The sequence below is a fragment of the Solanum verrucosum genome, unplaced genomic scaffold (genome assembly GCF_900185275.1).
Source record: "Solanum verrucosum unplaced genomic scaffold, falcon-dt-bn FXZP01000252.1, whole genome shotgun sequence".
Lineage (NCBI taxonomy): Eukaryota > Viridiplantae > Streptophyta > Magnoliopsida > Solanales > Solanaceae > Solanum > Solanum verrucosum.
Window position 1 is genome coordinate 7,752,725 of NW_026019988.1, and position 25,568 is coordinate 7,778,292.

Here is a 25,568-nt window from a genome sequence, read left to right on the forward strand (position 1 = left end):
CGTTTTTTATTTTTCGAGAGAAAATTTGCATTTTTCGAAATTTTTGAAATGAAAGTTATATATTTGTAAATTACGTAAAAATACTATAAGTCACAATAATTGATAAATTAAAATAATTAAAAAATAAATGAAAAATTTACCGTCAAAGATAGACTTGTTTGAATCTCAAAATTCGAAAAGTGTCACATAAATTAAGACGGAAGGAGTATTATTTTTGAATTATTGGATTTAAGGTTATACAACATACATATAACTACAAAGATTTGGAGATGTCGCAAAAAAATATATGTGGTGCACATGTTTTGGAGTTCTGCATGAATGTTCACATGAAAAGACTAAAAACTTGTTTTAGGAAAATATCTCATTTAAAAAGTTGATTGACTTATTTGTCCTTTTTAAGTTCAAAATTTTCCTCCATATGAAAAATTACTACAAGATATAAATGTAATTTTATATTACGATTAAACATAACATTTTTCGATTAGGACTAAATTCATTGCAGAATACATATTATCCTACTAATAATAGGATCATAATATTAAATCTATTTCAAGCAAATTAAAAATAGGAAATTGCTACACGTTTAATATTTATTTCAATCAATTTTCACACACCTCATTGATAAAATGGCTGATAAACAGAGGCGTATTCAGGATTTATAGATAATGGATGCACTATTACAAAAAGGTGGATCTAAGACATAAATTTGATCGGTTAGATTCTTTTTACTGAAAACCAATAAAATTTTAAAATCATAAGTCCAAAATTAACTTTTATTTATCCAAACTAGTTACAAAATCTTAGAAAGAAAACTAAAACAAGATAGATAAAAGATTGAAATTTCTAACCTCACTTAGAGAGGTGCACCCAATCATCATCGTACTACATTATATGATACTTCGAGTCTGAGTTCACACATTTATATTTAAATATTTTATAAAATTATAACAATACTAGATACGATTTCGAAAGGGGACCATGGGTTCACGTGAATTCGATGACCCCCTCCTGTATATGCACTGCTGATAAATTGTTACACGTTTAATATTTATTTCAATCAGCATCATTTATAATCTGGTGGCACGTGAATTCTACTTTATTATTATTTGGATTTGTATAAAGCTGTTTGTGGGGACATTGTCATATGGACCAGTAAAACTGACTCATTCTAGTTTTGTTTTATTTTGTTTTTATATTATATATAGTATTAAAATTGATATAGAAACGCGCAATCTCTATATTAAATCAAAATAATTATGAATAAGAAAATATTGCTAAAAAAGAAAACCACACAATTAATACGAAAATCAACACACAGGAATAATTTTAGAAAAAATTGTAACAACGACATATGGTAACAAATATCGAAGAGCAAGACTAATACTACGACATACATGCATGGTGCTTTGGACTATCACCAAGCCTAATCTCATGTTGAAAATTAAGCGTAAAAATTTCAATTATAGTAAAATCTCACTAAATTAATACTCGGTTAATTAATAATTTGTCTAAGATAATAATTTCCTATGATCTCGACTTGGGCCAATGAAAAAAATCACTCATTTCGATAACATAATAAGATAATAATTTTTTCAGAAGATCCCTATATAAATATATAGTCCCATTAATATTATAAATTAATAATTCTTTAAAAGTATAAATATATCTAAGAAAATTCAGTGAAATATGATTCTATTTTGTTTTGTTTTTTGTTAAAATTTAAATCTAGTTGAAGCTCATCTCTAACTTTTCTTATTGCATCCAAATATTTTGGTGTTGTCTTTTCTAATTATACCATAAAATTGTGAAGAGTTCTAGATGCAAGTGTTTCCTTATGCGTAGCGGATTGCAAATAATTTAAGAGGTCTAGATGCAAGTCTGAGCCAAGAAGCTGATAAATAACAAGTTAAAAGTGTTGGGTACGTAGCAAGAGTTAATGGGAAATGGAGGGAAGATGAAAAGAGAGGAACTTGGAAAGTTGGGAACTTGAAGAGCTGGGAACTTGAAAAGTCCGCTTATGCTTTAGTGAAAAGACATTTCTCCCTCACCGTCGGTGGAAAGAAAAATAGAAGGGTTTAAATATAAAAAAACTCATATTAATTGTTAAAAGGGTTGGAAAGAGAGACCCCCCTCGCGCCGTCGTCGTCATCGCTCGGCCTCGGCTTCGGCTTCGGAGACAAAAACCTTTGTTGGGACAAAAACCTTCGTGGTTTTATACTTCTATTAAGTTTGCAATTTAAGTTATTGCTTACTGAGTCATTTGTATCAATTTCTGTTTTTTACAGATTCTGATTCTGAAATGACAAATGATAATGTGACGGTGGTTGTTGCTGCACCAACCCGAACTGTTGTACCACCAGCAGAGAAATCGAGAAAATTCTCTGGTGTGAATTTCAAAAGATGGCAGCAACGGGTATTATTCTGGCTTACCATTCTTGGTCTGCAAAAATTTACCAATGAAGTAACTCCAGTGCCTGCTGTTGAAATGCTAGATAGAGAAAAATTCATGATTATTGAAGCATGGAAACATGCAGACTTCCTATGTAAGGGCTACATTTTGAGTGCTTTAGAGGATGACTTATATAATGTCTAAAGTGCAATGACAACTTCGAAAGAATTGTGGGATGCACTTGAGAAGAAATATAAGACAAAAGATGCATGTTTGAAAAAGTTTGTGGTCACAAAGTTTTTAGACTATAAAATGTCAGATAGTAAAACTGTTGGATCATAAGTGCATGAACTTCAACTTATTTTCCATGATCTAATTATTGAGAATATGGTAGTAAATGAAGCTTTTCAAGTGGTTTCAATGATCGAGAAGTTGCCTCATTTGTGGAACGATTTCAAGAATTATCTAAAGCACAAACGTAAGGAAATGAAGCTTGAAGATCTTGTGATTCGACTCAAGATTGAGGAAAATAACAAAACCGCCGAAAAGAAGTCTCGTAAGAGTTTGACAATAATTGGAGTTAATATTGTTGAAGAAGCTCCTACTAAATGCAAGAAGAGAAAGAAGTCCAACGGACAGAAGTCAGAACAGGCCAAAAAGAAATTCAAGGGCAATTGTTACAACTGTGGTAAGGCTGGTCACAAGTCTTCTGACTATCGTGCTCCAAGAAAGGACAAGGACAAAGACAAAGACAAACACAAAGGCAAAAGTCAAGCAAACATTGTGGAAGAGATGGAAGATGTAGATGACATATGTGCAATGATCTCGGAGTGCAACTTAGTTGGAAATCCTAAGGAGTGGTTTCTCAACTCAGGTGCCACTCGACATATTTGCTCTACAAAAAAAGCCTTTGCAACGTACACTCATGCTGAGTTCAACGAAGATTTATTCATAGGGAACACAGCAACAACAAGGATTGCAGGAACTGGGAAAGTTATGTTGAAGATGACATCCGACAAGGTGTTGACTCTGAACAACGTTCTGTACGGTCCTACTATTAGGAAGAATTTAGTTTTTGCTACACTGCTCGTTAAGAACGGGTTTAAGTGTGTCCTAGTTAGTAACAAAGTTGTAATAAGTAAGAATGAGATGTTCTTAGGAAAGGGATACCTCACTGAGGGCCTCTTCAAACTGAATGTAATGGTTATTGACAGTATTAATAAGAATTTTGCTTATGTTTACTTATTGGAGTCAAATGATTTATGGCATGTCCATTTGGGACATGTAAATTACAAAGCCTTACGGAAATTGATTACTTTACAAGTGTTGCCTGATTTCAAATGCGATAAATCAAAATGCAAAATTTGTGTAGAAAGTAAGTTTGTTAAACATTCTTATAAGTCTGTTGAAAGAAATTCAAAACCTTTAGACTTAATTCACACAGATATATGCGATATGAAGTCGACACCATCACGTGGTGGGAAAAAGTATTTTATAACTTTTATTGACGATTACACTCGATTTTGTTATGTATATTTGCTTAATAGTAAGGATGAAGCAATTGATGCATTTAAGCAATACAAAAATGAAGTGGAAAATCAATTGAATCTAAAGATAAAAATGATTCGGAGTGATAGGGGTGGAGAATACGAATCTCATTTTGTAGAGATATGTTTGGAATATGGTATTATTCATCAAACTACTGCACCTTATACACCACAATCAAATGGTTTGGTGGAATGGAAGAATAGAACATTAAAGGAAATGATGAATGCCTTGATAATCAGTTCTGGTTCACTGCGAAACCTGTGGGGGGAAGTCATCCTTACGGCTAAAAAAATACTTAACAGGGTACCCCGAAGTAAAACACAATCGATTCCATATGAGTTATGGAAAGGAAGGAAACCCAACTTGAAATATTTCAAAGTGTGGGGGTGTTTAGCCAAGGTAGAGGTTCATTTACCCAAGAGGGTGAAAATTGGACCCAAAAACAGTGGATTGTGTATTTATTGGATATGTTGTGAACAGTAAGGCCTGTCGATTTTTGGTTCACAAATCTGATAATCCTGAAATTTATGTGAATACGATAATTGAGTCAGATAATGCTGAGTTCTTTGAACACATTTATCCGTATAAAACTGAATGTGAGTCGACAAGTGAAAGACCTAAATGACCACGGGAAGAGTCAACGGAAAATACACTACCTAATAAGGATCCTAGGCATAGTAATCGCCAACGGAAATCCACTTCTTTCGGACCAAATTTTGTGGCATTCTTGCTTGAAAATGAGCCTCCAACATTTAAAGTAGTTATGTCTTCATCTGAGTCCATCTATTGGAAAGAAGCAGTCAATAGTGAGATCGAATCAATTTTAAGTAATCATACTTGGGAATTGGCTGATCTTTCTCCAGGAAATAAACCTTTAGGATCAAAGTGAATCTTCAAAAGGAAAATGAAAGCCGATGGGACTATTGACAAATATAAGGCTAGACTTGTAGTCAAATGATACAGACAAAAGGAAGGTCTGGACTACTTTGATACATTCTCTCAAGTAACAGGGATAACATCAATTATGATGTTAATAGCACTAGCGGCAGTGCATGATCTTAAAAACCACCAAATAGATGTAAAGACAGCTTTCTTAAATGGAGAGTTGGAGGAAGAAATTTATATGGAACAACCTGAAGGGTTTGTATTTCCTGGTAAAGAAAAGAAAGTGTGCAGACTTGTGAAGTCGTTGTATGGGCTCAAGCAAGCACCCAAACAATGGCTTGCTAAATTTGACCAAACAATGTTGGCAAATGGATTCAAAATTAACCACGGTGACAAGTGTGTTTACATTAAAAATGTTCTGAATCTTGAAGTCATTGTTTGTCTGTATGTTGATGACATGTTAATAATGAGTAAAAATATTGACGATATAAATGCTACTAAGCGCATGCTGTCCAACAAATTCGATATGAAGGACTTAGGAGTTGCTGATTTGATCTTAGGGATCAGGATTCTCAAAACTCCTCAGGGACTAGCATTATCTCAATCTCATTATATTGAAAGAGTATTGGATAAGTTCAAGTACTTGAATTTCAATGTTGTCAAAACTCCAATTGATTTAAGCTTTACATTTCAAAAGAATGTAGGTGAAAGTGACTCTCAATTGAAATATGCCAGAGTGTTAGGAAGTTTGATGTATATTATGAATTGTACGCGACTAGATAGTAAACTGAGTCGGTTCACCAGTAATACAAATCAAACTCACTGGATGGCAATGAAACGTGTGTTGGGGTATCTGAAACATACACAACACTATGCTTTGCATTATAATAAATATCTTGCAGTGATTGAAGGATATAGTGATGCAAATTGGATCACTAGGTCGAATGAAGTAAAATCCACAAGTAGTTATGCGTTTACACTTGGTGGATGAGCAGTCTCTTGGAAATCGTCCAAACAGACATGTATCGCTCGCTCCACAATGGAATCTGAATTCATTGCCTTAGATAAGACCGGTGAAGAAGTTGAATGACTCCAAAATTTCTTAGAGGATATTCCATTCTGGCCCAAACCTATGGAACTTATTTGCATACATTGTGATAGTCAAGCAGCAATAGGTAGGGCAGGGAGCGTTATGTATAATGGAAAGTCTCGTCATATACGACGGAGACATAATACCGTAAGACAACTCCTCTCTAGTGGAATTATCACAATTGAGTATGTGAAGTCAAGCGATAATGTGTCAGATCCACTAACGAAAGGCCTAGTGAGAGAGGCAGTTGAAAGATCATCTAAGGAATGGGTTTACAACTTAGGACAAGTCAGCATGGCGGTAACTCTATCTAGCAGACTGGAGATCCCAAGAGCTAGATTCAAGGAGAAAAATAAAGTTGTGACTGACGGTTCGACATTGTCAATCAACTTAATCCATTCTCATGATGAAGACAATGTTCAGGAACAAGGTTAAGACTTTAAGGCTTGTTAATGAGTTAATAAAGCTTAATTTTTTTAATGATTTGCTAAGTTTGGCAGATTTGACCAAATAGTGTATCTACGAGATGACACGGTTAGAAATCACCTGTAACACCCCGTATTCGAAACAGACAAAAAAATGCAGATTTTGAGAAGTTACAGGTGCAACTTACGGTCACCATCCACGGACCGTAGGTCAGACCACGACCCGTGCTGGTGGTCTGTGGTTCACCACTGCAACCCCTCCCAGACCCAGCTCAGAAAATTGGCTAAGTCGCGACGCACGGACAGACCCACGGTCCGTAGATCAGACCACGATCCGTGGTCTATGTCCGTGGATCGAGACTTTCCTTACCAGCCTCTAACACAAACTACGGTCGACCAGCACGGACCGTCATTTGATCCACGGTCCGTAGGTCTGACCGTAGATGAGGTTAGCAGCTAGTTAGATGAAAAATATTGATGGGTCAACTTCATATGGTCATAACTTTTAGCACAAAACGAATTATGTGTCCCATCACCAATGGTTAGATAGATAATTGAATTATCTTTCCAACACCACTGAGTTTTCTCAATTCCGACCTCCGAGTAAAAAGTTATGCCCGTTTTAGTGAAGCTCTGTCGGGCAGACTCGACCTACGGACCCAATCGACGGACCGTCGATTGATTGACGAACCGTCAGTCCATTCCGTCGATCACTCCGACGGCAGTTAATTCAGGGGTCTTTTGGTCTTTTCCTATTTCATTTAACCCCTAAGATACGTCGTTTAAACCCTAAATCATGAGGTTTTAATTAGTTTAAGCCTAGAAACATAACTAGAACTTACCTAAGTCATTTCATTAATCAAAATCTTAGAAAATTAGAATCAAGAGAGGAGAAAAAGGTCAAGAACCCTAGTTCAAGAACGCAACGAGGTTTCTTCAGTTCCAGCCCCGAAATCGAAAGATTTCTCCGTGGAATTCGTCACCAGGTATGTGGGATTTCACTAGTGGGTTCCTTTCGCCCATTAGGTCCCTAGAATTCAGTCAGATTCTTGATTCCATGATTATGAGCAGACCTAGGGTTTCTAAAATTTGAACAGATCATCATGAATTAGTTATTTAAATGTTCCAAATCAGATTATCATGTTATTGCTCAGTTTATCGCATGAATTTCAGAACCCTAGCTATGTATTTCTTTAGTTCTTGAATTACACATGCTAGGTCAGATATTTCAGTATTCAGTTTTACATGCCTCAGTTTATGAATGCATCATTATCAGATTAATTGTTGCATTCTCAGTTTGCATGTTCAGTTCGAGCTATCCAGTATTTACAGAAATTCAGTCATAACCAGTTAACTACTAAATTCATTGGGAGTAGCATAATACCGAGTTGGACTAGGGTTTCAGCGTACCCGTATAGTCCCAGAACTACGAGCCACGTAGGTGTAAGTCCCCTCTGTGGGCAACATCAGTTTAGTGATCACGCCAGCATGCCTTTATACCTCTAGCAGGGTATATTGGGTCCTCTCGATAGGGCGTATACATCGGACTCCACATTTAGCTCATGTGGTTTTATGTCGGTTATTAGTAGCTTCCACAGTTCAGTCAGACTCTATTGCATTGACCATATTTCAGTACAGTCAGTATTCAGTCTCAGCATGTCATAACTTTGGTCATTGCATCAGTTAGCTTAGTATTCAGTATTTCAGTATCTATATTATGTTCAGATGATTTCATTGTTTTATTGCTTTGTTCAGTTATATGTTATTTCAGCTTTACTCTATCCTGCATGCTCAGTACCTTTCAAGTACTGACGCATACGTGCGCTACATCTTCTCGTGATGTAGGTTCAGGTTCTCAGCATCCAGATCACGCTTAGATCGGTTCCCGATCTCCAGTTCAGCAGAATCAGTGGTGAGTCCTCATTCTCCGAGGACAATAGTCATGAGTTTCTTTTCAGTATTTTTAGTCTTTAGTTTCAGTTTTGCTAGATCTAGTTGGGACATGTCCCAACATTTCTAGTCAGTTTAGAGGCTTATTTCAGACATAGTTAGATTCAGCTTAGTATTTTGAGTTTGATATTTCTTTTGTATTAAACTCTCAGATTTGATATATTCAGTTATAGTATATGGGTATTCCCCATCTTTTCAGATTTATTTATGAATTAGCTTCCGCATCAGTTTATTATCTTTAGTATGCTCATGATCATGCCAACAGGGTTAGCTTGGGATCACTTGTGGTCCTAGGTCCCGTGTCCGCGTCTCGGGGGTAGTTCGGGGAGTGACATCACCTATGTGAGTGTGAAGTGTAAGCCGCTTCAAAGAGAATTTTATGTCAAAAGCCTATTCTCTACATGCTCATGAAATTAAGAGGTGTTCATGGTTGAAACGAACACAACCGTAAGAACCATAAACGGTAAAGGGTTAATTGTGTGATATATAGTTGTCTAGGTATACACCAAAGCTCGAAAATTCAAAGATATCGCATCTATCGATTGACCGAGTATATCCGACATATGTTTACTACATAAAGTCCAAGGGGAAACCTACTTATATATCCAGATGCAATTGATCCTTGGTTGTAAAGTACACACTCGTCCGTGCATTCTTTATGTTATAACCATTCCCCATTCATGTGGGGGATTGTTGGGTATGTAGCAAGAGTTAATGGGAAATGGAGAAAAGATGAAAAGAGAGGAACTTGGAAAGTTGGGAACTTGAAGAGTTGGAAACTTGAAATGTCTTCTTACGCTTTAGTGAAAAGGCATTTCTCCCTCTTCAGTGGTGGAAAGAAAAGTAGAAGAGTTTAAATATAAAAACACTCCTATTAATTGTTAAAAGGGTTGGAAAGAGGGACCCCCCTCGCACCGTCGCCGTTGCTCGGCTTCGGCTTTGGCTTTGGAAAATGACTGATCGAGATATTATTTTTTGGCTTTGGAAAATGACTGATCGAGAGATCATTTTTTGTAATTATTTAGTTAACTACTTATTTATTTAATTAAATTAAATTAAATGGCCAAAACGTTTCAATTAATTAGTTAATTAACCGAAACATTTCAATTATTCAGTTAATTGACCGACTCGACTCAAATCCGTGTGCGACCCATTTTATTTAAATTCTTTCCCATTTTATTTGAATTTCCCGCCGTTGGAAATGACTGTTCTGAAAGGTTGCAACTTTCAGAAACAGCCATGACCGTTTGAAAGGTTGCAAACTTTCATGAATGGTCGTGTGGATTCTGAAAGGGTTGCAACCTTTCGGAACCAGTTCCTCTTGCCTATAAATACATTGATTCTTCAGATTTTTTCATTACGAATTTTTCTGATTTCTTCTTCTTCTTCTGCACAAAGTTTCTTCGTGTACTTTACTGTTGTTAAGTGGTTCGCTGATACCAGAGTTTTGGGTATCAATACACTGGTGATTGAGATCATTCTATCCTAGGAGTACATATTCCAAATCAAACCTCGGATACTAGAGGGGAATAATTTCCTTAAGGGGACACTGTGCATTTAGTGGGGTTGATCTTTTCCGTTTTGTCTTTTTCCAAATTCTGGTATAATTTACAGATTTTAGTTGTTCTGAATTAATTTATGTTCTTATGTTCTTACTGGTTCATTAAAAATTTGGTTACTTCGTGTTTCTGTAAAGTTTATTGGAATCAGTAATTCTATTTTAAACACAGATTGGCAACAATCTTACGAAAAAGTAAAGTAACCAAACTGCTTGAAAAGTGAAATTCAAAGAAGAAAGAGCTAGAAAGAAACCAACTCTATCTTGTGATATGCACAATGAAAGAATCCAACTCTATTTGAGAAGCACCCCTTTCTCTGTGGACTGTCTTATAGCTTCTCCCAATTCTTCCGGTCTTTTTCTAATTATGTCTCCTTCTTATAACGCTATCAACTTCCTCATGACATTTTCAATAGTGGATGCACTTACTACCTCCTCACGTTTCCCCCAATCTTTAACAAGTATGCATTTTTTCAATAATTTCATCACTAAGAAACCATTTATTGGTTGATCAGTGTGCATAGGCCAAGCAACTATAGACACTCCCATAGTAATACTCTCTAAGCAAGAGTTCCAATCACAATGACTCATGAACCCGCCTGTAGACAAATTAGCCAAGATTTCTAGTTGTGATGCCCATTCTCTTACCACTAACCCGACCTCTTTTACTCTTTCCTCAAATCCTTCAGGCAACTCAACTTTTCTAGCTTCCCCATTAAAGATATCTCCTCTATCGGCATCTCTCAGCACCCATATGAACCTTTGTTTACTCTGCTCTAATCCCATCGCGAGCTCCTTGATTTGTCTATCAGAAAATGAAGTTATTGTTCCAAAAGAAACATAAAAAACTTATCTTGGAGGTTGTTTGTGAAAGTCAAGGGGGGTGAATTAAAATTTCCTTCAGTCGATTTCCTGTAATAGTTAGTCGACTCACCTGCACGTTAGTAGAATAAATAAACAGTAACAAATATTGCAGTAAGTAAATAACACAAATAGTTTTTATACTGGTTCGGAACACCGATATGGTGCCTAGTCTAGTCCCTTTGGGTTTCAAGGGTTTCTTTTAGAGCATGTTGAGAACTTGGGTGTTGCAAAATGTTTCAATTGAGAGCCCTGTCTGATATGCAAATCAGATCTTGTTCTTTAACACAACCTCTACCTGTATAACCTACACTCAAATCTTTCTTTCTCTTTTCTTTTCAATTGTTCACTCAAGTATGTACAAAGTTTTATGAAAGATAAAAGAAGATTACAATATAAGTTCAAGTGAAGTGCGTACTTCACAACTAAGGCTAGGAGAGGATTATATAGTGTTTGATAAGTGCTCTTGTTAAGGAATAACCCAAGGGTATTTCAAATCAAGGATCCTAGTCGAGTCCTTGATTTTGGCTGGTTGATTCATGTCCATATGAGCTAGTCGATTCCTTCCTTCTTTGGAGATCTTCTGGTGATCTTGATTCTCTTTCTTCTCTTAAAGATATTTATGTGATCTTGCTACTTTGTTGATTTTCCTTCTTTAGAGATCTTCTTATAATCTTGATTCTCTTCCTTCTCTTGAAGATATCTGTGTGATCTTGATACTTTGCTGATTTTCCTTCTTTGGAGATCTTCTTGTAATCTTCCTTCTCTTGAAGATATTTGTGTGATCTTAATACTCTTCCTTCTTTTGAGGATCTTCTTGTAGTCTTGATACTTGGCTGATTTGAATGTCTATCTTCCAGAGTACTGCATCCTCCTTAGACGCTAGGATTGTGATTGCTTTAATTCTGTATCCCTTGAATGATGGAGGCGTTGCTTCAGTGAGGGCAACTTGTTTCTTTTCCTTCGTTGGCGTTCTTCCTTTTTGATTCCCATGTTTGATTTAATATAAATCTTTTTTGATTGAGTTCCAGCAATGGTAGATCTTCTTTGGAAGGAATAGTTATCTTGCAAGATTTGATTTGATTCCTTGAGTTCAGATTGATTTGAATGAATCAATCTTTGGTTAGATTGATTTGAGTGAATCAATCTTCTTAATTGATTGCTGCTGATTTGATTCTTGAAGCATCAATCTGTAGGATTTTGTGTATCTAACACAGATACACTTGTCTTGATTTTCCTGCAACACAAGGTAGTTTGTCATTATACAAAACATTATAAGTTAACAATCTCCCCATTTTTGATAATGACAAATTTAACTATACGATTTAGTTTAACTTCCTTTTTTTATCAATTTTCTGACTCCCTTTTTTTGTATGTTCCCCCTTTCTGTATGCTTTGAGCTTTTTGTATGCTTCCAGTATAGTTATCTGAATTCTCCCCCTTTGACATAATCAAAAAGGAAAACAAAATAGACAAGAACAATATGCTAGGAAATAAGAGATTTTCCCAAGAATTGACATGTTCCACTAGTGCTTTTGCTGTATTTTTATCACCTGCAAAGTCAGCATCTAAAAATTCAGATAAATCAAAATTTTCAAAGAAAGGATACCATGGTCCCATTTTGGATGTTCCAATAAGATATCATATTGATTCGTTTTACTGCAGTGAGATGCGATTCTTTTGGGGCAGATTGAAACCTTTGCAAACGCTGAACATGATGTTCGATCGACTTGAAGTGAGATATTGTAAAGATCCAGTCATTCCTCGATATATTTTTTCATCAACCGCATTTCCTTGATTGATGAAAATTCCATTTTCTAAATGCTTTATTTGTAAGCTGATTTTTCTCGAATTGATCAAATTCTTCTTTCATAGCTTGTATCCATGACTCATCCATTTATTCGTTTGAATTCTATTTGGGATACAAGAGCTTCTAGTTCTTGCTTTCGTAGTGAAGATCTAGTCTGAATTTTATCATCTGGTTTTCCCAAGATAAAATTTTCAAGGTAGCTTGCATTGTATCTCCATTCCCTAAGGATAGTGGTTTTGTCAACCGGGGTAGTCGAATCCACCTCTGCAGGAGCTGACTCTTCGGCAACAGATTCGATTGCTGCTGCAAAAAAAATGATTAGGGAGATTTTGATCCAACAACATTGTTCTTGTTGTATCTTGTAAGGAACGATTTTTTTCTTTCCACCTCTCTATTTCGTTGAGGTGATCTGGGTGAAGAGAAATTTTGAGTGAAGCCGTTTTGAGCACAAAAATCTTCAAATGCCTTATTTTCAAATTCGCCATCATGATCACAAGTTGACACGCATCATAGATATAATCCTTTTTAAAGTTCAATTTTGATAGTTTGATAATTCGTTCTAATATAGATAACTTTTCAACAACATGCAAGCTTGTGTGTCCAAGCTTTTAATCACAACCAAGGATCATTAGAAGTTGCAGCAAGACAAGTAAGATTAGATAGATCAACAACAGTTAAGACAAATATATTATCAATTTGATCTCCTCTGATGAAAAAATTTCTTTCTGGATGTTTGACTGTGCAACTTGTTGTATTGAAGGAAACTTGAAACCAAGTGTCACATAGTTGACTAATGCTGAGGAGATTGTGCTTGAGTCCTTCAACAAGATATACTTCTACTAGATCACATGATGAGCTTAGGGTGATAGTTCCAACTCCAATTCCTTCTCATTTTGCGTTATTTCCAAATCTTACAAATCCTCAAGCACTGTTTTTTTTAATAGTTTGAAATTTTCTCTCTTTTCACACATGTGTCTGGAGCATCCACTGTCAATTACCCACATTCCTTTCTTGTAGGTTTTTCTGGTCTGCTCCTGCAAAACAAGTAGATTAATTTCTTTTTGGTACCCAAGTATTTTTGGGTCCTTGAGGGTTAGGATTAACAACTTTTGGTTTCCAAATCCATTTTCCAGAAGAAAATTTCCTACAGTTAAAAGATTTGTGACCAATGTCACCACAAGTATAACAAGAGAAATTAACAGCAGTTTCCGCAGAATGATAAGAGGAATTTGATAAAGATCTATAAGAACTTTGATTAGAAGATCTTCTTCTGTTGAAAGTAGTTATGTTAGATCTGATAGAGCTATGACTAGGAGATCTTTTTATATTGTTCATCTGCACTTTTACTTTTTCCAGTTCTTCTGCTAGTAAGTCGACTTCAATCTGACTTTCTTCGAGAAGAATCTATCACTCTTTCTTTTCTTGAGCAATCTTATTGTATGCATCAATTACTTTTTGTAATTCATCAGTAACCATGTCTAAAAAGTCTTGTAAGTCATTACAGTTAGAGCAGTTAAAAGATCTTACCTCACTTGTTTCACCTAGTGCCATGAAACATATGTTGGCAGTTTTATCATGATATCTTCGGATGTTTCTCCTTGATCCCAAGCTTCGAGACTTTTTGGATCTTCATTTCTCCTATTGTTTCTCCTTCTCCGTTCTAGACAGTTTTGTTTGCTATGTCCTGATTTTCCACAGTAGTAGCAGCGATCATCATTCCTTTCATTATTCTTAAAATCATGTTGGGGTCTCTGCCTTTGTCTAAGCATTTGTCTCACTCTTCGATTTATGAGAGTCATTCCTTCGTCTTGATATTCATCACCTTCTTCTCCAATTTCAGATGTTTCAGCTGTAAATGCCACAGTCTTATTTTTATCATCCTTGTTGTACCTGTTAATATGATTTTGTTCATAGGCCATCAAGTTTCCTCGTACATCATTTTTTGCAAATCTCCATCTTCAAGATTAACAGCTTTAGTTTCCCAAGCTTTGGGTAGACTTCTAACAAGTTTTCTAACTTGAAGTCCATTTGAATACACTATTCCAAGTGATTTGAGTTCGTAGACAATTTTACTGAATCTCGAGAACATGGCTTCTACGTTTTCATCCTCGGCCATTTTGAACAATTCATATTCATTCACCAATGAGCTGATCCGAGTTTCATTTACGTTGGTGGTTCCTTCATAAGTCACTTCTAGTTTGTCTCACATTTCTTTTGCGGTTTCACGTGTTGATATCTTGTCATATTCAGCTCCACTCACTGCACAGTATAAGAAACTTATAGCTCTAGCATTAGTTTGAATTACCTCTTATTGCTCTTTTGTGATATCGAAAGATTCGGGATCAAATGGCTTCTCAGTGCCATCTTTTTCGGTCAATCCAGGAATAGACTTTGGACCATTCTTGATCACAATCCATGCTTGATGATCATTTGAAGAGACAAAGATTTTGAATCTGTCCTTCTAGTGAGAGTAATGTTGGTCGTTGAAATATGGTAGTCGAGTTAAGGAATGTCCATCTTGAAGTAGAGCACCAGGAATCTGATAGTGTGCCATTGGATCTTTGCTCACATGTGGTTAAACACTTTACTAGTGAGACCTGCTCTGATATCAATTGAAAGTCAAGAGAGGGAGGTGAATTAAAATTTCCTTCAGTCGACTTCCTGTAATAGTTAGTCGACCCACATGCACGTTAATAAAATAGATAAACAGTAACAAATATTGCAGTAAGTAAATAACACAAATAGTTTTTATACTGGTTCAGAACATCGATGTGGTGCCTAGTCCAATCCCCTTGGGTTTCAAGGGTTTCCTTTAGAGCTTGTTGATAACTTGGGTGTTGCAGAATGTTACAATTGAGAGCCCTGTCTGATATGCAAATCAGATCTTCTTCTTTGACACAACCTCTACATGTATAACCTACACTCAGATCTTTCTTTCTCTTTTCTTTTCAATTGTTCACTCAAGTGTGTACAAAGTTTTATGAAAGATAAAAGAAGATTACAATATAAGTTCAAGTGAAGTGCGTACTTCACAACTAAGGCTATGAGAGGATTATATAGTGTTTGAGGACTGCTCTTGTTAAGGAATAACCCAAGGGTATTTCAAATCAAGGATCCTAGTTGTGTCATTGATTTCGCCTGGTTGATTCATGTCCATATGAGCTAGCCGATTCCTTCCTTCTTTAGAGATTTTCTGGTGATCTTGATTCTCTTTCTTCTCTTGAAGATATTTATGTGATCCTGATACTTTGCTGATTTTCCTTCTTTAGAGATCTTCTTATAATCTTGATTCTCTTCCTTCTCTTGAAGATATCTGTGTGATCTTGATACTTTGCTGATTTTCCTTCTTTGGAGATCTTCTTGTAATCTTCCTTCTCTTGTAGATATTTGTGTGATCTTAATACTCTTCCTTCTTTTGAGGATCTTCTTGTAGTCTTAATACTTGGCTGATTTGAGTGTATCATCTAGAGTACTTCATCCTAGTCAGACGCTAGGATTGTGATTGCTTCATGATCACTCTGGTCATTCACACGCCCATTCATTGAAGGATCTTTCTGTTGGATTGTCCATTTTGGGTAAAGTTTCTTGGACATGATTCTGCTTTTAAATTTCATCATTCATTTTGTGAAATTTGTATGTTTAGTTTTGCATGAAACATACTGCGGAGGTTTTGCTCCATTATCACAAAATAGGAAATATCAGAATTTGTAGCATTCAAATATTCCAAAGGAAGAAAACGCTTATTTATGATTTAAAATATCATGTTCTGCCTTTTAATTTGCCAGATGTTCTCCAGTGTGAGCTTCATGGTGCTTACTAAGGATGACATGACAGCAAATGTAAAAGGATATGAGCATCCAACCTAAAACTCTAAGGCAATGTGTAGAGAGCTCAAGATCTTTATAAACCCCTTTTGGAAATCCTTACATCACTTGTGGAACAATATTTTAACTCGAAAGTTAACATCATTTTGCAGGGTGGTGTCTTTTATAATTTTTTAGGATAGGGCTTGAAAAAGTTTGTGGTCGCAAAGTTTTTAGACTATAAAATGTCAGCTAGTAAAACTGTTGGATCACAAGTGCAGGAACTTCAACTTATTTTCCATGATCTGATTGATGAGGATATGGTAGTAAATGAAGTTTTTCAAGTGGCTGCAATGATCGAGAAGTTACCTCCTTCGTGGAACAATTTCAAGAATTATCTAAAGCACAAATGTAAGGAAATGAAACTTGAAGATCTTGTGATTCGGCTCAAGATTGAGGAAGATAACAAGACCGCCGAAAAGAAGTCTCGTAAGAGTTTGACAATAATTGGAGTTAATATTGTTGAAGAAGCTCCTACTAAAGGCAAGAAGAGAAAGAAGTCCAATGGACAAAAGTCAGAACATGGCAAGAAGAAATTCAAGGGCAATTGTTACAACTGTAGTAAGGCTGGTCACAAGTCTTCTGACTGTCGTGCTCCAAGAAAGGACAAAGACAAAGGCAAAAGTCAAGCAAACATCGTGGAAGAGATGAAAGATGTAGATGACTTATGTGCAATGATCTCGGAGTGCAACTTAGTTGGAAATCCCAAGGAGTGGTTTCTCGACTCAGGTGTCACTCGACATATTTGCTCTGCGAAAGAAGCCTTTGCAACGTACACTCCTGCTGAGTTCGACAAAGATTTGTTCATTGGGAACACAACACCAACAAGGATTGCAGGAACTGGGAAAGTTATGTTGAAGATGACATCCGGCAAGGTATTGACTCTGAACAACGTTCTGTACGGTCCTACTATTAGGGAGAATTTAGTTTTTGCTGCACTGCTCGTTAAGAACGGGTTTAAGTGTGTCCTAGTTAGTAACAAAGCTGTAAGAAGTAAGAATGAAATGTTCTTAGGAAAGGGCTACCTCACTGAGGGCCTCTTCAAACTGAATGTAATGGTTATTGACAGAATTAATAAGAATTCTGCTTCTGTTTACTTATTGAAGTCAAATGATTTATGGCACGCCTGTTTGGGATGGAAATGGAACCATAACTATAGCTACTTCATCTTGTTTCAGTTTGCTAAATTCATGGTTTTCTACTTGTGTCATGGTAGAAGCAGGGAGGTAACAACTTTGAAGTTTATTCAATCTTTTATAGAAGATGTTCTTGAAGTGAGTGTGTATATATATACTAGTGGTTAAAGGCGTGTAAAATTCTTTGAGGTGGTGTGTTCAAGTCCTATCAGCTTCATAATTATACTCATTTTTTTTTTATATATATGAAAAACCTTCTTAATGGCACACAACATATGGGACCCATTTTGATAGATCTCTGGGATGGGTGTCTTTAGTTGTCACTGAGAGCTTTTCTCTGGTTTCATTGACAGGTCTATGGGTCAATGCAATGGGTTGCTCACTATTGGTGAGCTTGGCTTCCCTTATCTGCCTGATTCTTTTGCCTTTAATATTTAGTAAGTAGCTCAAATTCTTATAATTATGTTTATGCCTTCTTCTTTAGGATTCAATTCCTATCTTCGTTTGCAATTTCTTTTCAACTCATGGAATCCAAATGTTTTATCTCCTGCAGTACACGGGAAGCCCTCAAAAGCAGTTGTAGATTCTTTGGCGTTATTTGGGGTGAGAATGATCTCTTATTGTTAAAGTTCCTGAATATCTTCTGTGGTTTGTTCAAATTATTCTGTTTCTCTGTATTCAAGTTGAAAAAATGCTTGTGGGAGGTGAAATTGTGTTCGCACATTAACTTCAGCTTGGAAAAGATTTATGAAAGTTGAACATTTGTGAGCGAAACCAATATTTTACTTGAAATACACCGTCAACCAAAAAACATGACTTTTGAGCTTCTTGAAACCAAATTAATAAAGAAATAAAGAAAATATAGTAGAAAAATATAAAGAGACATTCAGGGTTCTTTTAAAATATTAAATAAATAATAGAAAATTAATAACAAAGATATATAAAGCGACATTCATGATTTTTTGAATATCAAATAAATAATAGAAAATTAATAACAAAAGAGAAAGGAAAAATTTAATGCACAGCAAAATAGAGTTTAACACCATTTTATTCCTCTAGACGCATTGAGTCATTGAGATATACGACGTTTCAGTCATCATTAAAAATTGAAATGAAAACACTTAAAAGCACATTTAATATTATAATTAAGATATTTAAATGATTGTTTTGAAGTTCTTTTACTCTAGCATAATATATTGTATATATTCACAATAAGTATTACACGGAAAAGTAACTCCGGAAAATTGAAAAGACTACAATAAATTTAGTTTCTCAACTAAATAATTCATTCTAAATATTTAATGTTCTAATAATATTTATTATAATATAAGTTTATTTTTTAATAAATAAAATATTTATAAAAATAATTTTAGCTTGAGGGTATAATGGTAATCCAACTTTAATTGTTGGAGCTTCCCACTTATAATATTATATGATAATACTTCAGCCCACTGTTGACTGAGATTGTTAACCAACTGAGGCCCAAAAGACCAAAAGAACCAATAAGCCATATGAAGATCGAATGTGAGAAAGTACATTGATTAACTTAACAATTAGAACAAGTTGTGATTGCATAGATAGAAAGGTCTATTTCCTATTATATTAGAAGTTGCTTTTCTTTTTTCCATTTGCAACTTATTTTTCTTCATAATTTTAACAGCTTTAACGAAGTTCTTACTTTTATATGTCTCCTTGAATAGTTTACTGTAAGTTACATCCGAAGAGAACTTCTGTAAAATGATCAATTGTTTCAAAATCACTTTCTTAAATAACCAGAAGCCATGGTAATCAGAAAGGTGCTCCTGTTGCTCATATTCCTTCCATCCAGTATTAATTGTTAGTAATGTAACAAATGGCTTCAGTTAGTGAAATGGTTATAGAAATTCTATTGGAGGAAGGTCTAAAAGGATTATTATGTTTGTTAATTTTGAATAGACGATCTTCTGCTTGTGAATTAACTTATTTGTTATAATTGAACAATATGCTGGCAATTTTTAGTTTTATTTGCATTATTATTTTCCATATATCTGAAATTGATCCTTAAATTTATCAGGATATCTGTCTTACCATTCATATGAATGCTGCCTACTAAATGAATTCTGTTTCCGATTTGAAATTATACTAATTCATTTGTATATGCTTAGTACAGTTATTGGACTATTGTTTCTAAAATTATTTACTAGGGTGAAAGTTTACTCATTCTTGCCCGACCTCATGACTTATACAGGGAGGAGCCATGCTGGGGATACTTTCCTTCACCAATTGCCACATGCTTTTGGTACGATTCTTAGGGTGCATTTGGTATGAAGGAAAACATTTTCCGGTTTTCTCATGTTTGGTTGGGTTAAATGTTTTGGAAAATATTTTTCAAATCAACTCATTTTCCTCAAATTTAAGGAAAATGACTTCCCTTCAAAATTTTAGGAAAACATTTTCCAAAACTCTCTTCCAACTTCCAATTAAAAAAAAAAATTGTTGAAAAAATCAATTTATTTTGTCCCTACCCTCAAAAGCCCCCCAACCAACCCCCCAAAAAAATAAATAAATTTAAAGCTTGTTTTTAAATTCAATTTTTTACCCACCCTCACCCCTACCCCTACCCCCACCCCCTCCCCAAAAAATATTAAAAATTATTTTTAAAAGATATTTCTAATTTCAATTTTTTATTTTTTACCCCCACCCACTACCCTTGCCCCCCTCCCCCCTCTATCAATTTTTTCTATTGTTTTTAGAAAATATTTTCAACTTCAATTTTTTATTTTTTCATCCCGATCCTCGATCACCCACACCCTCTCCCCGGCCTGCGCCCCCCCCTCCCCAAAAAAAAAAATTGAGTTTGTTTTAAAAAATATTTTCTACTTCAAAATTTAATTTTTTCACCCCTACACTCGATTCCCCCCTCCCCCCTCCCCCAACTCACCCACCCCCTACTCGCCACCCCTACCCCAAAAAAAATAATTTAAGTTTGTTTTTTAAAAAATATTTTCAATTTCAAAATTTCATTTTTTCACCCTACCTGGACCCCCCCTCACGCACCTCCTACCCAACCCCCCACCCACCCCACCCCTACCAGTCCCCCCCCCCCCAAAAAAAAAATAATAATTTAAGTTTGTTTTAAAAAATATTTTCAACTTCAAAATTTCATTTTTTCACCCTACCCTTGACCCCCCACCCACTTCCTACCCAGCCCCCCACCCCCCAAAAAAAAATTAAGTTTGTTTTTAAAAATATTTTCAATTTCAAAATTTTCATTTTTTCACCCCTACCCTCAACCCCCACCCACTCACTCCCTACCAGCCCCCCCCCCCCCCCCCAAAAATAAAAAATTTAAGTTTGTTTTTAAAAAAATATTTTCAATTTCAAAATTTCATTTTTTCACCCCTACCCTCGACCTTCCACCACCCTACCAACCCCCCCCCCCACCACCACCCAAAAATAATTTTAAGTTTGTTTTTCAAAAATATTTTCAATTTCAAAATTTCATTTTTTTCACCCCCACCCCACCCACCCCCTACCAGCACCCTCCCCCCACCACCCCCAAAAAAAATTTTAAGTTTGTTTTTAAAAAATATTTTCAACTTCAAAATTTTATTTTTTCACCCCAACCCTCGACCCCCCCACCCACCCCCTACCAGCCCCCATCCCCCAAAAAAAATTTAAGTTTATTTTTAAAAAATATTTTCAACCCCTACCCTCAACCCACCCCTACCCCGCCCCCCCACCCCACCCCCAAAAAAATTTAAGTTTGTTTTTAAAAAATATTTTCAATTTCAAAAATTATTTTCTACCCTAGTAAAAATAAAAGATATTTCTCAAAAAAAAAAAAATCATTCATAAATCAAACACTAAAAATCTTTTTTGAAAAATATTTTCTACTCACCAACCAAACATGAGAAAATAAGTCAAAAATCAACTTGTTTTTCAGGAAAACATTTTCTATAAAAACATTTTCCTTCATACCAAACACACCCTAAATCTTAAATTAATGAAGAGGTAACATTGCATATTGCTTTTTGGCTCACTTACCTTTAAATACCATAAACTGTTAGCTCTACTCCGTCATAATTTGGTTTACTTAGCTTTAATAACTGTTAAAATGACATAAGCGAGATGTCTTTACATCAGGCATGCTTCTTAGATGTCTAACCATGAAGCCGCCAGCCCACTAAAACTCACTAGCTTACACCATCAAAGGCAGGTTTGCTTAACTTGCTTCCCCTGAGTGCCTGGGTAACTCCCCTTTCCACTTTTCACTACTCTCAATTCACTTGTCTAGTTCATGCTGGAGAGATTGAATAACTTTGTTGTGCTTGTGCTCTTGTCTTTGTCCTAATGTTGTGCTGATGCATGTGGCTTAGCTGCAATTTTTTTCTTCTGAGCTAAGACTGTAAGTCAGTTTCAACATCATTTTCTGGGAAAAAATAATTCTCTGTCCCAATTTGTTTGGCACTATTTCCTTTTATGTCCGTTCTAATAAGATGGGGACTTTTCTATATTGAGAAACCTGTTTTGTAAAAGGCTGCCTTTGGTTTCATATGAATATTTATCCAATTCGTCAAAGAGTTTTCTTTCTTTCTTAAACTCATGACCTATCAAACTATCCCAAATTCAGTATTTTATTCGATGTGCCAAATATCTTCTTTCTTTCGAGAATGTCCAGTCAAAATATAGCAAATGAATTGGGACGGAGGCAATAATAATCTAATTAGTAGGTATGCATATCCTTAAAGATGCTACTTTCTCAAGAAGAAAATATCCATAAAGATGCTATTAGAATATAGTTATTCGTCTTAGAGAAGGAAGGTGATATATCAGACATATATGGTGTCTATCTTCTAAACCCAAATATTGTTGCCTTTAACTATTTGTGGCATTGAATAATTTTACCAAACAGATTACTTCTTTTAGGTGGTGGACAATCCCACTCACATGATGACCATCTTCATGATCACTCTGGTCATTCACACGCCCATTCATTGGAGGATCTTTCTGTTGGATTGTCCATTTTGGGCAAGTTTCTTGGACATGATTCTGCTTTTAAATTTCATCATTCATTTTGTGAAATTTGTATGTTTACTTTTGCATGAAACATACTGGGGAGGTTTTGCTCCATTATCACAAAATAGGAAATATCAGAATTTGTAGCATTCAAATATTCCAAAGGAAGAAAACGCTTATTTATGATTTAAAATATCATGTTCTGCCTTTTAATTTGCCAGATGTTCTCCAGTGTGAGCTTCATGGTGCTTACTGAGGATGACATGACAGCAAATGTAAAAGGATATGAAGGATTTAAAATATCATGTTTGAAGGATTTAATGTGTTAGCTTGAATCCTGGCTTGATCATTGACTTAACTGCTGAATGTTTCATTATACTCTTGTTTTGGCAGCTGGAATTGTGCTCTTTCTTATTGTTGTGAAGCTTGTGAGGTATGTTGAAGATTTTTCTGGATGAGTCAATGAACGGAGTCATGGTCACCACCATCATCATCATATGCACTACACAAAATTGAAGGATGATAATGATGCTGATGAGAATCTCCAGGAACTGTCTCACGAGAAGGATGGAGTGGATGAAGTGTCTGCTGACTCTCCCAATGGGGATAAACCAAATGGAAGAGCTATTCTACGGAAGGTAGAATCAATACATGCCCCATAATTTGCTGTTCCATATTTTGCCATGCTGAGATTCAGTAAAGTGTATTTCTTGTTAGGATTACTAAAACAAATACTGGAAAATAATAATTTTATTCAGAATTTAGAGGGTCCTGTAAACCTTTCCTTCAGCATAACATGCTGTGAGGCACCAACCAAAACACAAATAACTACTTTGTCAAGATAAGGTTTCTTAAATGTAATTGCTGTCAAATTGTTTCTTTCCACTTTTCATACTTGACTTGAACTAAATGCAATCTTCTGATACAATATTGTACATTAATAAGCAATTGCAGTTTGTCTTTGCAGCCAATGGCGAGATTTTAGAAAAGATAGGCAGTGATTGAATATCTTTATGCTTGCAGTTATATAGTTGTTATTTCTAAATTTTAAAAAAAATAAATATATATAGTTGTTATTTCTATCGTCTCATATGCTAGCTAAAAGAAATATAGTCTGAGCCAAGAAGCTGATAAAAAATTTCAGATACAGAACATTCAAAGATCAAAGAAATACAAGGTAGCATATATATATATATATATATATATATATATTAGTCTGAGCCAAGAAGCTGATAAATAACAAGTTAAAAGAAAACAGTAAAGTAACCAAACTGCTTGAAAAGTGAAATTCAAAGTAGAAAGAGCTAGAAAGAAACCAAGTCTATCTTGTGATATGCGCGATGAAAGAATCCAACTCTATTTGAGAAACACCCCCTTTCTCTGTGGACTGTCTTACAGCTTCTCCCAATTCTTCTGCTCTCTTTCTAATCAGGTCACCTTCTTCTGATGCCATCAACTTCCTCACGACATTCTTAATATTGGATGCACTTACTACCTCCTCGCGTTTCCCCCAATCTCTAACAAGCAGGCCTATTTTCAATATTTCCGTCACCAAGAAACCATTTATTGGTTGATCAGTGTGTATAGGCCAAGCAGCTATAGACACTCCCATAGTAATACTCTCTAAGCAAGAGTTCCAATCACAATGACTCATGAACCCGCCTGTAGACAAATGAGCCAAGATTTCTGGTTGTGGTGCCCATTCTCTTACCACTAACCCGACCTCTTTTACTCTTTCCTCAAATCCTTCAGGCAATTCAACTTTTCTAGCTTCCCCTTTAAAGATATCTCCTCTATCGGCATCTCTCAGCGCCCATATAAACCTCTGTTTACTCTGCTCTAATCCCATCGCGAGCTCCTTGATTTGTCTATCAGAAAATGAAGTTGTTGTTCCAAAAGATACATAAAGAACTGATCTTGGAGGTTGTTTGTTCAGCCAATCCAAACATATATTCGAGATGTAATCGAATTTAGTAGGCAGAATAGGTCCAATTGCCCATTGTTTCTTGTTCAGACTAATTTCTGCTTGTTCCATCAAATCAATATACTTGCTTTCAATTACTTTACTTGTATTATGGATATCACCTAATCTAATATCCATATATGGATGTTGAGAATCTGATAAGTCCATAGCTTCATCTGTTGTAACTCCTTCAAAGGAGTGTAGCTTTTTAAGCAATTCTTCTTCAGGTTGGCCAGAAATCTTTAAAAATAAGCACATCATAATATAGCATGAGAAAACTGAAATGCAGTTAAATATATAGGATTCAGCATTGAGCAAAGAAGAAACATCTTGAACATTGTAAGACATCATAGGATCATGAACAACGATGACTCGTCTTACTTTTGATGAAATATTGCGTATGAAAGAAGCAATGGGATCGCGAAGAAGCATAGAAACATCCCATACTGTCTCAAGATTTGATGAGGATATTAGTTCAGGATTTGGAAGGTCATGGAAGTGAAGTTTGGCTATGTTTGAAGGATTTAATGTGTTAGCTTGAATCCTGGCTTGATGATTATGTGTTGCCAATCCAACATAGTAGACAGGAAGTTGATAGGAGGAGATTAAACATGAAAGTTGGAGAAGTTGGTTAAGATGGCCTTGAGATGGAAATGGAACCATAACTATAGCTACTTCATCTTGTTTCAGTTTGCTAAATTCATGGTTTTCTACTTGTGTCATGGCTAGAAGCAGGGCTATCAATATTCAAATATACAAGGTAAAACAACTTTGAAGTTTGTTCAATCTTTTGTAGAAGTTGTTGAAGTGAGTGTGTGTGTATATATACTAGTTGGTAAAGGCGTCATAAAATTCTTTGAGGTTGTATGTTCAAGTCCTACCAGCTTCATAATTATTCTCATTTTCTTACTACAATCGTCGACACCCTTAAAAACAATTATGGGTCCGCTACTGTGTGTATGTATGTAAGAGGTTGTCCCAATTTATGTGGCGCTTTTCATTTTTCGAGAGTCAAACAAATTAAGTTTGATAAAAAATTTACGCTTTTCTATTTTTTTGAAATGAAATTTATATTTGTAAATTAAGTAAAAA

At 35.4% G+C, this 25,568-nt stretch overlaps 2 protein-coding genes across 2 annotated transcripts in view; one reads left to right on the plus strand and one right to left on the minus strand.

Annotated features, from left to right (window-relative positions):
- The window catches only part of LOC125819047 (IAA-alanine resistance protein 1), a 63,904-nt gene that overhangs the window by 10,775 nt on the left and 27,561 nt on the right, over positions 1-25,568 (plus strand). The gene's annotated exons all lie outside the window — the stretch shown is intronic.
- On the minus strand, positions 23,832-25,190 carry LOC125819059 (zeatin O-glucosyltransferase-like). Its single transcript, XM_049498570.1, has one exon. The coding sequence runs from the start codon at positions 25,137-25,139 to the stop codon at positions 23,835-23,837; it is 1,305 nt and encodes a 434-aa protein (XP_049354527.1). The 5' UTR covers positions 25,140-25,190; the 3' UTR covers positions 23,832-23,834.